General features: G+C 37.8%; 1 protein-coding gene across 2 annotated transcripts in view; it reads left to right on the top strand.

Annotated features, from left to right (window-relative positions):
* LOC128692047 (uncharacterized) overlaps positions 1–17,417 on the top strand; it is a 91,754-nt gene extending 74,337 nt beyond the window's left edge. The window contains exons 6-7 of one of the 2 annotated variants that reach the window (XM_070085406.1): positions 12,804–12,958; positions 15,737–17,417. In XM_070085406.1, the coding sequence (XP_069941507.1) occupies positions 12,804–12,958; positions 15,737–15,829 (248 nt within the window). In that variant the 3' untranslated portion in view covers positions 15,830–17,417. Of the gene's footprint in view, positions 1–12,803; positions 12,959–15,736 lie in introns of those variants that run through there. The other variant, XR_011392055.1, reaches the window with a different exon arrangement.
* Positions 17,418–18,078: the final 661 nt, after the last annotated feature.

The raw sequence follows: 18,078 nt of genomic DNA, 5'->3' as shown, positions 1-18,078 counted from the left end.
ACTTGTTGAAAAAAAAAAAAAAAAATAATAAAAATATTATAAGGTAAAAGTTTCACAAACTCTTACAAATGTACATGAATGAACTAAAACTGGACACGTATTAATACCGTCTATTTCGCCTGACCGAGTGATCGTCCACAACCTGTTCAGTTTGTTTGTTTACGCTGTCTGAGCTCGGTGTATCATTAAATGTTGTATATTACGTTAATATACACATTTTCATTAATCCATCCGTGATATTTTTTTCAAAATTATATAATAAACACGATACATAACATAAATACATAACATATGTGTAGAAAACCTAGGATAACCCAAAAAAGTCAGAGTGACTTACTTCCATTGCCTTCACTCAGAGCATCATTTCTTCTCAAAATGATGTTACATGAGAATGGGAGTGTTCTTCTTTATTTATTCTACCGTATCAATGTAGAGACAACCTGTACACAATGTAACTTGTACACAAACCAGACGTGTACACTGTTTACAAAACTTACCTTCGCCTGGTTTGTTTACATAACTCTGCGCCTGTCCTCTCTCATGCACTCATTCTTTCTCTGGTATGGTAGCCTGGCTGACTACCATACATACCACACTTGATTTTTTACAATAAATACTACTCATCTCACCCTTTATTTTAAGGTAAGTAATGAGTGAACTGTATATACATTTTATCGCTCTGGGATGCTTAAATATCATAGAATAGTATGTGTAGGTGGGTTGGCCTGGTATGGTAGCCCGGCTGACTACCATACATACCACACTTGATTTTTTACAATAAATACTACTCATCTCACCCTATATTTTAAGGTAAGTAATGAGTGAACTGTATATACATTTTATCGCTCTGGGATGCTTAAATATCATAGAATAGTATGTGTGGGTGGGGTGGCCTGGTATGGTAGCCTGGGTGACTACCATACATACCACACTTGATTTCTTACAATAAATACTACTTGTCTCACCCTAGATTAAGACTATAAATATTTTAAGGTAAGTAATGAGTGCACTATGTGTGTATTGTACTTTTTTATTGTTTTTTTGATGCCTGGTTCTATTGCTAACATAATATATGTTAGTGTAAACTTGTTATCTAGTGTTTGTATGCATTTATAAGTGGAAAAAAAGGGTGTTCCACTTTACGGTGGCTTCCGCTTTACGGCGGTAGCCTGGAACCTAACCCGCCGTATAAGTGGGGCCCTCCTGTATCTACCCTCTACCAGGATACACAGCAATCCACAACTGCAGACCATACCAAGTTGGGGGTGGTATTGCAATCTATTACTCTAACCAATTATCTTGTATTAGCACCACTTGCTTTAGTGATGAATATGGAGAATACATTTTTGCTAATTTTACTGTAAAAAACCTTAAGACGCCTATAACAATCGGTGCCATTTACCGGATACCCCACACAAACATCCCAAATTTCAGTGAGAAACTAAAGGCACTAATAACAAACAGACAAATGAATAAGCACCACCTTCTCTTAGCTGGAGACTTCAACATCAACCTTGGCCTACTAGATGATCAGCCTGTAACTGATTTCATCAACAATATGAACAACACACTTCTCATACCAACAATAACTAAACCAACCAGGCTCACTGAAACTAGTGCAACCATAATAGACCACATATGGACCAATATACTAGCCCCCCTTAAATCAGGGATAATCACAGATAGCACTACAGACCACTACCCTACCTTCCTCTTGACAAACATTAGTAAACCACCACTTGAATAAAACAAAATTTCATTTAGACTCCATGATGAGGCCTCAATAAGGAAGTTCACAGCTGACCTAGAGACTGTTGACTGGCCTACAGAATTCTCCAAGGCCAATGGTATTGACGACTGGACAGACATTTTTCTTAACAAATTACTTAGACTATACAACAAACATTGTCCTATAAAAACGAAACAGATCACAAACAAACGGCTTGGTTGCCCATGGCTAACCAGCACCATTCTGAAATCCATTGATAAGAAACACCAATATGAAAAGCAGTATAGACAGGGCTTAATACACAAAGATATTCTTAAACACTATTCATCGGTCCTCACCAAAGTAATAAAGAAAGCCAAACAACTATACTACTCCAGTAGATTCATTGACACAAGAGGAGTTATAAAAAAGACCTGGAAAACACTCTCAGATTCTAGGGACCCAAAAACTGAAAAAAACCAAGAATATTGCCCTAACTAAACCTAATGAAACACCACTGCGTCCCACTGACACAGCTAACAAGATAAACGACTTCTTCTCAACCATAGGTTCTAATCTCGCCAATAAAATCCCACGCACCAATGCCCATGCCGGGGACTACCTAGATGAGAATTTCCCAAATTCCTTTTATCTTGCTCCAACTGAGCCCATTAGAAGTCACTGAGATTATAAAGTCACTTAAAAATAACTCAGGGAATCTGTCTCATGTCTCACCATTATTGTACAAGAGAGCGGCCCATGTCCTCTCGCATGCTATCTCATTACTTTTTAACAAGTCACTAGAAACTAGCACCTTCCCGAAACTACTCAAGACGGCAAGGGTTACACCAATACATAAAGGTGGTGACCCTACAGATTTAAACAACTATAGGCCAATATCAAACTTACCATTGCTATCCAAAATCTTTGCGAAACTCGTGCACAGGAGACTATATTCATTTATAACGGCACAAAACATACTCAACCCTTGCCAATTTGGATTCAGGAAAAATAAAAGCACTAATGATGCAATCATAAAAATGCTAGATCTGCTTTACACAGCATTGGAAAATAAGGAATATCCACTAGGAATTTTTATTGACCTAAGAAAAGCTTTTGACACAGTAGACCACGGCATCCTACTCCACAAACTTGACCATTATGGTATAAGAGGCCATGCGCTTGCATATTTCAAATCTTACCTTACTAATAGGTATTAGTATGTCACCATTAAAGACACAGCATCAACAACACAGCCACTTGATACTGGAGTTCCGCAGGGAAGTGTCCTTGGTCCCCTGCTCTTCCTCATATACATCAATGATCTTCCAAACGTATCTCAACACCTGAACCCCATTCTCTTTGCTGACGACATGACTTATGTCATCTCTCACCCTAATCTTGCCACCCTCAACACCATTGTTAATGAGGAGCTGATCAAAATATCGACTTGGATGACAGCCAATAAACTTACGCTTAACACTGACAAAACCTACTACATTATGTTTGGTAGCAGAGCAGGAGATGTGCAAATTAACATTAAGATTGACAACACTCTAATTGCCAGGCATATTGAGGGCAAATTCCTAGGCCTATACCTCGACAACAACCTGAACTTCAGCACCCATATCCAACACATAACCAAAAAAGTATCCAAAACGGTTGGGATCCTCTCCAAGATACGATACTACGTGCCGCAAACTGCCCTTCTCACACTATACCATTCACTTATATATCCATACCTCACCTATGCTATATGTGTTTGGGGTTCAACTGCAGCAACACACCTAAAGCCAATAATATCCCAACAAAAAGCCGCAGTAAGAATAATCACTAAATCCCATCCCTGGCAACACACCCCCCCACTCTTCATAGATCTAAACTTACTCCCTGTTCAGTACATCCACACTTACTACTGTGCAATCTACATCTACAGGACCTTAAATTCCAATATTAACCTTGACCTAAAATGCTTTCTTGATAGTTGTGACAGAACCCACAGGCACAATACCAGACACAAACATCTATGACATTCCCCGTGTCCGACTAAACCTTTACAAAAATTCAATGCATGTCAAAGGCCCTAAAATCTGGAACACCCTACCTGAAAATTCTAAAACTGCAGACACATTCATCACCTTCAAAACTACCATCAGAAAACATCTTATCTCCCTGATACACCCTGTCAACTAATTACACGAATACCACCTGGTGGTTAACACTTACACTCACTCACCCATTTGACCATAAACAGAAATATCAATCTCAATCTCAAAATAATGAATCTTAACTAGTTATAAGTTGGCCTGTGATACTCCAATACTGAAACTATGTATAGTGCCAAAACAAAAGCATTCACATTGCTAAACTCACAAACTAGTATTTAGTCACTTAGCCATAATACCAACTTACCTCATAATTTTGTAATATTTTAAACTTAAGATTTAATTTAAGCCATGCTAGGTGTTCTAGTGGTACACACTGTAATTATTATTTTACTACATGTAAACAATACAATAACCAAATTCTGTAAACTCAGCATTGTAATCCTTATAGAGAATAAACTTTGAATTTGAATTTGAATTCAACACTTTAACCTCACTCACTCAGAGGTGCTCAGAACACAACAGTTTAGAAGCATATACGTATAAAGATACACAACATATCCCTCCAAACTGCTAATATCCCAAACCCCTCCTTTAGAGTGCAGGCATTGTACTTCCCATTTCCAGGACTCAAGTCCGGCTATACAAAAATAACCGGTTTCCCTGAATCCCTTCACTAAATATTACCCTGCTCACACTCCAACAGATCGTCAGGTCCCAAATACCATTTGTCTCCATTCACTCCTATCGAACACGCTCACGCACGCTTGCTGGAAGTCCAAGCCCCTCGCCCATAAAACCTCTTTTACCCCTTCCTTCCAACTTTTCGAGGATGACCCCTACCCCGCCTTCCTTCCCCTACAGATTTAAATGCTCTCCATGTCATTCTACTTTGATCCATTCTCTCTAAATGACCAAACCACCTCAACAACCCCTCTTCAGCCCTCTGACTAATACTTTTATTAACTCCACGCCTCCTAATTTCCACACTCCGAATTTTCTGCATAATATTTACACCACACATTGCCTTTAGACAGGACATCTCCACTGCCTCCAACAGCCTCCTTGCTGCTGCATTCACAACCCAAGCTTCACACCCATATAAGAGTGTTGGTACTACTATGCTTTCATACATTCCCTTCTTTGCCTCCATAGATAATGTTTTTTGTCTCCACATATACCTCAACGCATCACTCACCTTTTTTCCCTCATTAACCCTTTGACTGTTTTTGACGTATAAATACGTCTTACGAGCCAATGTTTCTGACGTATATATACTCAATAATTCTAGCGGCTTCAAATCAAGCGGGAGAAAGCTGGTAGGCCCACCTGTGAGAGAATGGGTCTGTGTGGTCAGTGTGCACCACATAAAAAAAATCCTGCAGCACACATTGCGTAATGAGAAAAAAAAAACTGATCGTTTTTTTGGAATAAAACGCCGACTTTGAGGTGTATTTTCATATAGTATTTATCTTTGTACGTATTCGCGTTTTCATGGTCTTAGGTGATAAAATGGAAAACATATTACAGAAATAGAGATGATTTTCATTACTTTGACGATGAAAACGACCTTGAAACTGAGCTCAAAGTAGCGGAAATGTTCGATTTTTACCAATGTTCAGGAGTAAATAAATCACATCACACGTCCAATACACGTCAACTGGGGAGTCTTATATTCTTTCACTAGTGCACTGATATTTATACCATTTTTACAATAATGCAGTAGTCTGCTTAACAGTAAATTTTGTATTTTTTTGTATGAATAAAAAATCAAAATAGAAAGCAATAATAATATAAGAGAGGCCTAGAGATGTGACTAATGAACAGAGCATATGTTATTTTAGTGCCACAAATGTCTACCTTGTTTATTCTGGACCCTATTTTGAAATTGGCATCTTTTTTAGTTTGCGTGAAATTGGCCAAATTGCCAATTTCTGACCACCATATTGGGTAGTCCAAATTAGTAAATGGGAGGTTTCTTGTACTCAGATGATAGATAAAATGGAGTTCTAAAGAAATAGCTATGAGTTTGGTCAACTGGAACAATGGAATTGGCTGAAAATAGGGCTCAAAGTCGGCGAAATCGCCGATACGCATATGTCGCCGAGACCGCTAACTTTGCGGGAGCATAATTCCATGAGTTTTCGACCAAATTTTGAACTTTTGGTGTCATTACCATCGGGAAAAGATTCTCTATCATTTCATAAGAAAAGATAATTTTTTTTTTTTTTTTTTTTTTTTTTTTTTTTTTTTTTTTTTTTTTTTTTTTTTTTTTTTTTTTTCAAAAATTGAGCGACATAGAATGACAGTTTCAGAGAGGGGCCTGAAACAGTCAAAGGGTTAATTCTATGATTAACCTCGTCCTTCATAAATCCATCCGCCGACACGTCAACTCTCAAGTACAGTATCTGAAAACATTCACTTCTTCCATACTCCTCCTCCCCAATTTGATATCCAATTTTTTCTTTATTTAAATCATTTGATACCCTCATCACCTTACTCTTTTCTATGTGCATTTTCAACTTTCTACCTTTACACACATTCCCAAACTCGTCCACTAACCTTTACAATTTTTCTTTAGAATCTCCCATAAGCACAGTATCATCAGCAAAAAGCAACTGTGTCAATTCCCGTTTTGTATTTGATTCCCCATAATTTAATCCCACCCCTCTCCCAAACACCCTAGCATTTACTTCTTTTACAACCCCATCTATAACTATATTAAACAACCATGGTGACATTACACATCCCTGTCTAAGACCTACTTTTACTGGGAAGTAGTCTCCCTCTCTTCTACACACCCTAACCTGAGCCTCACTATCCTCATAAAAACTCTTTACAGCATTTAGTAACTTACCACCTATTCCATACACTTGCAACATCTGCCACATTGCTCCCCTATCCACTCTATCATATGCCTTTTCTAAATCCATAAATGCAATAAAAACTCCCCTACCTTTATCTAAATACTGTTCACATATATGCTTCAATGTAAACACTTGATCTACACATCCCCTACCCACTCTAAAAACCTCCTTGCTCTTCCACAATCCTACATTCTGTCTTACGTCTAATTCTTTCAATTATAACCCTACTGTACACTTTTCCTGGTATACTCAGTAAACTTATTCCTTTAAAATTTTTACAATCTCTTTTGTCCCCCTTCCCTTTATATAAAGGGACTATACATGCTTTCTGCCAATCTCTAGGTACCTTCCTCTCTTTCATACATTTATTAAACAAAAATACCAACCACTCCAACACTATATCGCCCCCCCCCCCCTCTGCTTTTAACATTTCTGTCATGATCCCGTCAGTTCCAGCTGCTTTACCCCCTTTCATTCTACATAATGCCTCACACACCTCCTCTACACTTGCATCCTGTTCTTCTTCACTCCTAAAAGATGGTATACCTCCCTGGCCAGTGCATGAAATTACCGCCTCCCTTTCTTCATTGACATTTAAAAGATCCTCAAAATATTCTCGCCATCTACCCAAAACCTCCATCTCCCCATCTACTAACTCCCCTACTCTGTTTTTAACTGACAAATCCATTTGCTCCAAAATTTTTTTCTTATTTTCATTAAAATTTCTTGACAGTGCCTCTCCCACTCTGTCATCTGCTCTCCTTTTGCACTCTCTCACCACTCTCTTCACCTTTCTTTTACTCTCCATATACTCTACTTTTCTTATAACACTTCTGCTTTGTAAAATCCTCTCATAAGCTAACTTTTTCTCTATTATCACAACCTTTACTTCATCATTCCACCAATCACTCCTCTTTCCTCCTGCACCCACCCTCCTGTAACCACAAACTTCTGCCCCACATTCTAATACTGCATTTTTAAAACTATTCCAACCCTCTTCAACCCCCCCACTACTCATACTTGCACCAGTCCACCTTTCTGCCAATAGTTGTTTATATCTCACCCGAACTTCCTCCTCCCTTAGTTTATACACTCTCACCTCCCTCTTATTTGTTGTTGTCATTTTCCTCTTTTCCCATCTACCTCTTATTCTAACTGTAGCTACAACTGAATAATGATCTGATATGTCAGTTGCCCCTCTATAAACGTGTACATCCTGGAGCCTAACCATCAACCTTTTATCCACCAATACATAATCTAACAAACTACTTTCATTTCGTGCTATATCATACCTTGTATATTTATTTATCCTCTTCTTCATAAAATATTTATTACTTATTACTAAGCCTCTTTCTACACATAGCTCAGTTAAAGGCTCCCCATTTTCATTTACCCCGGGCACCCCAAATTTACCTACTACTTCCTCCACATTTTTGATATGGAATAATATTGATTCAGTTTGCATCTCTGTTTATAATGTGGGTGTCTATGGGATAATTGGATTTGCTTTATGATTTTTTTTTATTCCCTTTTATGATTATTTTTTATCCCTAGGTAGTAGGTTGGTAAACAGCAACCACCCAGGGAGGTACTACCGTCCTGCCAAGTGAGTGTACAACGAAAACCTGTAATTGTTTTACATGATGGTAGGATTACTGGTGTCTTGTCTGTCTCATAAACATGCAAGATTTCAGGTATGTCTTGTTACTTCTACTTGCACTTAGGTCACACTACACATACATGTACAAGCATATATATACACACCCCTCTAGGTATTCTTCTATTTTCTTTCTAGTTCTTGTTCTTGTTTATTTCCTCTTATCTCCATGGGGAAGTGGAACAGAATTCTTCCTCCGTAAGCCATGCGTGTTGTAAGAGGCGACTAAAATGCCGGGAGCAAGGGGCTAGTAACCCCTTCTCCCGTATAAATTACTAAATTTAAAAGAGAAACTTTCGTTTTTCTTTTTGGGCCACCCTGCCTTGGTGGGATATGGCCGGTGTGTTGAAAGAAAGAAAAGATCTAGGTTATTCAGTTGGGGTTGACTGTACTCAACTCTCCCAGCTCTAATAAGATCTAAGTAACAAACCTTCATGACCTAAGAGCCTCACATAGCAGTTTTCAGATAATCAAGAGCTGCAGTCTATAGGTAACATTTTCATATAGGGTCATAAACCTACATTTATATGACTAATAAACACATTTTATTCTTTTAAGTAATCATTAAAGTCTGCTGAAATGACTCATATAGGTAAAATTCAGGGCTTTTTGTGAATATAATAATGGCTTTTAAGCACTGCAATGAGGATGTTGAAGGCATTAGAAATTTGTTTGAGGGGAAGTTTAATATTATGCATACCTCATTTGGGAGCTAAACTGATCATTATTGTATGGAAAGCTATGTTTTTTATTATTATTATCACACTGGCCGATTCCCACCAAGGCAGGGTGGCCCGAAAAAGAAAAACTTTCACCATCATTCACTCCATCACTGTCTTGCCAGAAGGGTGCTTTACACTACAGTTTTTAAACTGCAACATTAACACCCCTCCTTCAGAGTGCAGGCACTGTACTTCCCATCTCCAAGACTCAAGTCCGGCCTTCCGGTTTCCCTGAATCCCTTCATAAATGTTACTTTGCTCACACTCCAACAGCACGTCAAGTATTAAAAACCATTTGTCTCCATTCACTCCTATCAAACACGCTCACGCATGCCTGCTGGAAGTCCAAGCCCCTCGCACACAAAACCTCCTTTACCCCCCTCCCTCCAACCTTTCCTAGGCTGACCCCTACCCCGCCTTCCTTCCACTACAGACTGATACACTCTTGAAGTCATTCTGTTTCGCTCCATTCTCTCTACATGTCCGAACCACCTCAACAACCCTTCCTCAGCCCTCTGGACAACAGTTTTGGTAATCCCGCACCTCCTCCTAACTTCCAAACTACGAATTCTCTGCATTATATTCACACCACACATTGCCCTCAGACGTGACATCTCCACTGCCTCCAGCCTTCTCCTCGCTGCAACATTCATCACCCACGCTTCACACCCATATAAGAGCGTTGGTAAAACTATACTCTCATACATTCCCCTCTTTGCCTCCAAGGACAAAGTTCTTTGTCTCCACAGACTCCTAAGTGCACCACTCACTCTTTTTCCCTCATCAATTCTATGATTCACCTCATCTATCATAGACCCATCCGCTGACACGTCCACTCCCAAATATCTGAATACGTTCACCTCCATACTCTCTCCCTCCAATCTGATATCCAATCTTTCATCACCTAATCTTTTTGTTATCCTCAAAACCTTACTCTTTCCTGTATTCACCTTTAATCTTCTTCTTTTGCACACCCTACCAAATTCATCCACCAATCTCTGCAACTTCTCTCCAGAATCTCCCAAGAGCACAGTGTCATCAGCAAAGAGCAGCTGTGACAACTCCCACTTTGTGTGTGATTCTTTATCTTTTAACTCCACGCCTCTTGCCAAGACCCTCGCATTTACTTCTCTTACAACTCCATCTATAAATATATTAAACAACCACGGTGACATCACACATCCTTGTCTAAGGCCTACTTTTACTGGGAAAAAAATTTCCCTCTTTCCTACATACTCTAACTTGAGCCTCACTATCCTTGTAAAAACTCTTCACTGCTTTCAGTAACCTACCTCCTACACCATACACTTGCAACATCTGCCACATTGCCCCCCTATCCACCCTGTCATACGCCTTTTCCAAATCCATAAATGCCACAAAGACCTCTTTAGCCTTATCTAAATACTGTTCACTTATATGTTTCACTGTAAACACCTGGTCCACACACCCCCTACCTTTCCTAAAGCCTCCTTGTTCATCTGCTATCCTATTCTCCGTCTTACTCTTAATTCTTTCAATTATAACTCTACCATACACTTTACCAGGTATACTCAACAGACTTATCCCCCTATAATTTTTGCACTCTCTTTTATCCCCTTTGCCTTTATACAAAGGAACTATGCATGCTCTCTGCCAATCTCTAGGTACCTTACCCTCTTCCATACATTTATTAAATAATTGCACCAACCACTCCAAAACTATATCCCCACCTGCTTTTAACATTTCTATCTTTATCCCATCAATCCCGGCTGCCTTACCCCCTTTCATTTTACCTACTGCCTCACGAATTTCCCCCACACTCACAACTGGCTCTTCCTCACTCCTACAAGATGTTATTCCTCCTTGCCCTATACTCGAAATCACAGCTTCCCTATCTTCATCAACATTTAACAATTCCTCAAAATATTCCCTCCATCTTCCCAATACCTCTAACTCTCCATTTAATAACTCTCCTCTCCTATTTTTAACTGACAAATCCATTTGTTCTCTAGGCTTTCTTAACTTGTTAATCTCACTCCAAAACTTTTTCTTATTTTCAACAAAATTTGTTGATAACATCTCACCCACTCTCTCATTTGCTCTCTTTTTACATTGCTTCACCACTCTCTTAACCTCTCTCTTTTTCTCCATATACTCTTCCCTCCTTGCATCACTTCTACTTTGTAAAAACTTCTCATATGCTAACTTTTTCTCCCTTACTACTCTCTTTACATCATCATTCCACCAATCGCTCCTCTTCCCTCCTGCACCCACTTTCCTGTAACCACAAACTTCTGCTGAACACTCTAACACTACATTTTTAAACCTACCCCATACCTCTTCGACCCCATTGCCTATGCTCTCATTAGCCCATCTATCCTCCAATAGCTGTTTATATCTTACCCTGACTGCCTCCTCTTTTAGTTTATAAACCTTCACAAAGCTATGTTCTGTTAGTTAAATGCTTAAAATTAAATGCTTAAAAAAAAAGTAGCCAGATGACACTATCTCTCTACAGCATTAGCATGGGAGCAGGAAGTTACCCTACATGTTGTCTCGCAAGCCACACTGAATGATCAAAAAATACCCTAATGTTGTTTGCAAGCCATGTTTTGGACATGTCTGCTCTCATAGGTCTTGTTTGTCACCCCTCAGTGTTTGCAAATGATGGTGGACAGGCTTTAACAGATCATATAAATGAAATAGAAATTTGCTGGCCAATTTTGAATGGCCTTTAGATACAGTAGGGCTATTGCTGTAAAACAAAAATTTCTTTAAAGTGAAACATAGCCTTTTTTCACTTTCAGATGCATATAAAAGCCTGATAACATGTTTACACTGTCATATATTAAGTGAGCAATAGAGCTAGGCCTAAAAAATGATTATACAGTACACATTACTTACATTAAAATATTTTTGTCTTTAGGTTATAGTGAGTGGTGAATATATTTTTTGTAGGAAGTCTGAATAAATGAAGAATAGGTATAATTGTAAACCGCTGCATTAGGGAGGTGCTGTAAGACGGAACCCTCCTGTATATGGATGAGAATGTTGAAAAAGCTGTTTACAACATATCTTGATGATAATTAGAATATACCTAGGTAGTAGGTTGGTAGACAGCAACCGCCCAGGGAGGTACTACCGTCCTGCCAAGTGAGTGTAAAACGAAAGCCTGTAATTGTTTTACATGATGGTAGGATTGCTGGTGTCCATTTTTTCTGTCTCATGAACATGCAAGATTTCAGGTATGTCTTGCTACTTCTACTTACACTTAGGTCACACTACACATACATGTACAAGCGTATATATACCTACCCCTCTGGGTTTTCTTCTATTTTCTTTCTAGTTCTTGTTCTTGTTTATTTCCTCTTATCTCCATGGGGAAGTGGAACAGAATTCTTCCTCCCTAAGCCATGCATGTTGTAAGAGGCGACTAAAATGCCGGGAGCAAGGGGCTAGTAACCCCTTCTCCTGTATATATTACTAAATTTGAAAGGAGAAATTTTCGTTTTTCCTTTTGGGCCACCCTGCCTCGGTGGGATATGGCCGGTGTGTTGAAAGAAAGAAAGAAATTAGAATATATAAATCTGTAGTACAGCCAGGATTTTGATCCAGGGGCCTTAAACCAGGATTTGAATCTTAAGAGGTCTTAAGATACAGCATCTTATAGGATGCTGAAAAAGTCAAAGCAATTGGCTTTAAAAAAAAATGTTCATAAACTGTTGAAAAAATAAATGTGTATTATATTTTTATATCGGTTTTCAGGAATTGTTGTTGACTATGAATATAATAATGAAACAAAGGATCTAAAGGGTGTATGGGCAGGAAGTTCTTCAACCATTGAGCCATCAAGCCTTCTCTCAAAGCTTCAAGATTGGTGTGAGGAACACAGTGTACCCGATGCTGTTGCTCACTTGTTGGTGAGTTTTTACATTTTACAAACTTGTGAATGTTAACTCCTGAAATTATGCAGTAAACCCCTAGCATTTTTGACTTTTATATTCATGGTTTTGATATACATTATATCAAAATTACTTTTCCTTATTAATGTTTTTATGCCTTTTTTTAGATTTTGAGCAAGGCAATTACTCATTCAGCACTGTATTTATCTAAAGGAATTAGCAATTTTAACCCTTAACCCTTAAACAGTCCAAAGAGATTGACGTTCAAATTCGTAGTGCTGTATAAGCAGATCTACTTTTTTTTACATATTTTCAAATATAACAAAAAAAAATGTAGATAAGTGTTCTTTACACGTTTTCAAATGTAAAACAAAAAAGAAGATCTACATTTTTTTACATACTTTCAGATGTTGAAAAAATGTATATATACGTTTGGACCATTTAAGGGTTAAACTGTCCAAGCGTAGATCTATGTTCACCTGCATAATGCTCCGAATATTTTGAAAAAAAAAAAATCTTATTTTTTTTAATTAACCTTACCTTGATTGTCGCAACCCCCAATCCTGAAGTGTCTCCTGGTGTCACAAAATTTAAAAAAAAAAAAAAAAAAATTTTTTCTTATGAAATGATAGAGAATCTTTTCCCGATTGTAATGGCACCAAAAACACGAAATTTGATGGAAAACTGGCGGAATTACGCTCTCTCGAAGTTAGCGACCTCGGCGATATTTACAAATCAGCAATTTCCCTCACTTTGAGCCCTATTTTCAGCTAATTCCATTGTTCCAGTCGACCAAACTCGTAGCTATTTCTTTAGAACTTCATTCTTTCTATCGATTGAGTACAAGAAACTGCCCATTTACCGATTTCAACTACCCAATAACGTGATCAGAAATTTGCAATTTGGCCAATTTCACAAAAATTAAAAATATGACAATTTCAAAATAAGGTTCAGAATGAACAATGCAGACATTCCTGGCTCTAAAATAACATTTTCTTTGTTCATCAGTCACATCTCCAAGCCCCTCTGATATTACTCTTGCTTTCTATTTTGAATTTTTATTCAAACAAAAAATAGAAGATTTACTGTTATGCAGACTACTGCAATACTGTAATAATTGTATAAATAACATCAACCCATTCATGACTACATATTAGAATGGCTAGTTGGACATTTATTGGACAATGACATCATTTGTTACTTTTGAACATCGGCAAAAATCAAACATTTCCCCTACTTTGAGCTCCATTTCCAGGTTCTTTTTATAGTAAAATCAATCAAAATCACCTCTATTTCTATAATATGTTTTTCATTCTATCAAATGAGATCAAGAAAACAAGAATACAACCATAAATACTATGCGAAAATAGACCACAAAGTCGGCATTTTAATTAAAAAAAACGATTGGAGTTTTTTTTTTTCTCATTATGCACTGCATGCTCCAGGATTTTTTTTATATAGTGCACACTGACACCACAGACCCATTCTCTCACATGTGGGCCTACCAGCTTTCTCTTGCTTGATTTGAAGCCGCTAGAATTTCTGAGTATATATACGTCAAACACGGTACCTCGTAAGACGTATATATACGACCTCGACAGTCAAAGGGTTAAAGAGGGCAATTTTCTGTGTTATAAGACCAAAAAAAAATTTAGGGCCAGTACTTACTGATATAAAACCGCGAAGTTGGCGCTGGATGCACACCTGATGGCAACTTAGAGTCCTGCCGCTTGTAGAAGTATTGCCGATATACCTTTTTTCTCATTTTTATTTTAATTTATATAATTTTTATGTTCTGATAATTACAATTTATAATAGTTCTTGTGATTTCATAGCCAATCTTTGTTCTGACACTAATATTATGTACTGAAATAGTACTTAGATAGTCAGTCACACAGACAGGTGAACATTTTCACCTGCCTTGGTCATTTACTATTGTCTAGAAATATATAGAAAGTATTTATAGGTCTCAGCAATGTTTTAGACATGCTGGAGTATATATGAAACTTCTTGAAGCATGGTGTTTATGACGAGTGTCAGTAAACTGCTGACAGGGTAAGCTGTGGTTTGACACTTGATGTCGTGCACTGCTGCAGGGAACCCTCACTTTATTTGCTTTCACTGTTACATACAAACATGTCTGTCTGTCTGTGTCTGTATGTTTGTCTATCTGTCTAGCTCTGCTTATCTGTCTGTCTGTGTGTATGTCTTTCCGTCTGCTTGTCTATCTCAGAGAGCGGCTGGCCGGCCAGCCAGCCGGCCAAATACGTACAACATTCTGGCAGGATGACACTACCAGTGGTATCAGAAATGAAAGGATGTTGCACATGGGTTATTATCAAGGTTTTTTTATATTTCCTTCACCATTTGTGGCCACATCCATCTCAAAGCCACTAAACTCTTGGTCAACATCACTTACCTCTTAAAAGGGGAGTGTTAATACGACATGACATCAGTGAATCCCTGGTGTTTGCCATGCTATTTGCTCTAGCTGGTGCTCAGTTGAACTGGTGCTCCCGCAAGGTACTAAGTGGTCCCAGATTTTTTTAATATTGTGCACACTGACCAGGCATCTCAGGCCAATCATGCCAATTTTGAAGGAATGAAAAATAAAACATTGATCTATGTTCAGAGCACTACGCACGTGAACGTAGATCTATGTTTGAACAGTTTAAGGGTTAAACGATAATGTTAATTGAACCCTGAAGTATCACTTAAGTTACCGAGGTAGATACTGTATAGTAACATTTCAGTGTTCCCCTTAATTTACACTAATGTTGATTTTGTTCTTTACAGTTGAAAGAGGCTGGTTGGCTTCCATCTGAATTTGATCCTACATTTGATGTAACTGAAGACAAAGAAGTGGTGAATTGTCATGATTCTCCATAGAATGCTTTAATAATATTTCATTATAAGTTGTTGCTCAGAAACCCTTTTGGAGCAATTGCTGAGAGTGGTCACCTGGACTTATTACTGTAATTATTGTAGACTTTTTCATGATATGCAGAGGATATTTGCATATTTATACTGGGAGCAAGGGGCTAGTAACCCCTTCTCCTGTATAAATTACTAAATTTAAACTTTCATTTTTCATATTTGGTCACCCTGCCTCGTTGAGATATGGCCAGTTCATTGAAAAAAAACATTTTTAATACTGTACATTGTAATCAGTTTAAGCTTATGTTAAAGACAAATATAATTATGTTGAATTATTGAGATGAGGTATCCTGCTCAAAGCACTACATCATAAGTGCCTCCTTTTTAATTTTTGTAAAACAGATTCCCTAGAAAGAATTATTAGATAGGTATTTTATTTGTTATATAACATTATATAAAATAATATAAAGAATGCTTAAAGCAGTTGGGAAAAATTACTGAAAATCTCAAAATTTGAAAGTCATGCCCAGAGATGTATGTGATTACGTTTAATGTGTGCTCCTCTTGGTAAGGTTTCATGTTTTGCTGAGATGATCTATGAGGAGTTAACTTTTTATTAAATTTCCTTTTGTTTACTTCAAAAGGGATTCAGGGAAACTTATTAGCTGGACTTGAGACCTGGAGGGGGTAAAGGGCAATGCCTGCACTCTGAAGGAGGGGTGGGGATGCTACAGTCGGGGGGGTAATACGATTGTGATGTCAGCACACTTCTGAAACAATATGGTTAAAAGCAATAAGTATTTCATTCCTTTCAGTTAATACATTTTTCTCCTTTCGTGAATTTAACCTGATAGCCTCCCTGTCCTCCAGGTGTTGTATGACCCCTATGTGCTTAGTGCTATCCCCTAAATATCTCTTGTTAATAAAATTATGCTGACCTTCACCAACAGAGTTTAAGGGCAAAATGATTAAACAAATGTTGATAAAAAATACCTGCCTTGAGGCTCTGAGATGCATTTTTTTTTTTTCCTCCCTGCTTTAGGTCATTCAAAACAGGCTGTGAATTATCCTTAACTTCTTGAGTCTTTATGAAGTTACTAGACCATAAAGATTTTGTTGTCTATAGTGATTATTATGTACTTATATTTTTCAGCATTATAAGGCATTTGCCAAACCATAGGCTGTGAATTCATGTATAGAAGGAAGCTAAACTTCCATTAAATGTGTGTGTCATACACAAGTCTAATAGTATTAAAGAATTTGGAGAATGATTCCCCGTATAATCTCAGCTTTATGAATATTTGCCAGGGGCATAGATTGGCCCTGGTGCAGAATTATTAAGTGGGCCCCTCTTGACTCCTACAATCTCTTAAAATTTATCTTATTTCAAAGAAAGAAGTAATTACTCTGTAAATAAAGAAATGTATATACCAATTTCATTTGTTACTTAATTGCTTTTTGAAGACAAAATTATCTAGTATATACTGTACAATACTTTACTTGTTCTTTTCAAATCTTAAATCTGAGTGGGCCTAAAAGGCTTGTTGGCGCTACATGATGTATTTACTCAGTAAATATGCAAATAAATGTACACATTTTTTTCAGTAGTTTCTCTTGCTTTCATGAAAAAAAAATTGCCCCTGTTTGAGTGGGAGGACCCCAAAGGCTCATGGATCTACCTGGAGTATACCTGGATACAGTTATTGCCACATGCAATCATGACTGCTAGATGACTCATATTGGTGAAATTTAAGGCTTTTTATGAATATAATAATGCCTTTTAAGCATTGCAATGAGGAAGTTGAAGGCATTAGAGATGTGATGGAGGGGTGGTTTAAGTATTATGCAGAGAATTCAGAGTGTAGGGATCAGAAGAGGTTATAGGGTTAGCAAAAGTGTAATTCGCAGGGCTGAAGAGGGGTTGTTGTGGTTTAGGCACTTGCAGAGGATGGATGAAAATAGGATGACTAGGAAGGTAGCAGAAGCAGTCATGACATTCAAGAAGCACTGACTTTATAAATCATTCAGCACTGTATGACCCTTGTCGGTTTAGCATTTTCTTTGATTATTATAATAATAATAATAATATCTACATTGGTGAGGCGAGGTGACAACAACGGCTACTCCTACATCTTTACAGTTCCCTGCCCCTACAACAGCTCTTATTATGGCCTAACTGCTTGTACTGCTCCACTGACCCACATGGAACCAGTAATGACCAAAATAAAGCTGCTAAAGATGTAAAAAGCTGACTAAACGAC

This window comes from Cherax quadricarinatus, chromosome 16 (assembly GCF_038502225.1).
Source record: "Cherax quadricarinatus isolate ZL_2023a chromosome 16, ASM3850222v1, whole genome shotgun sequence".
NCBI classification, from domain to species: Eukaryota; Metazoa; Arthropoda; class Malacostraca; order Decapoda; family Parastacidae; genus Cherax; species Cherax quadricarinatus.
This window is presented reverse-complemented; position numbering and strand designations above follow the sequence as displayed.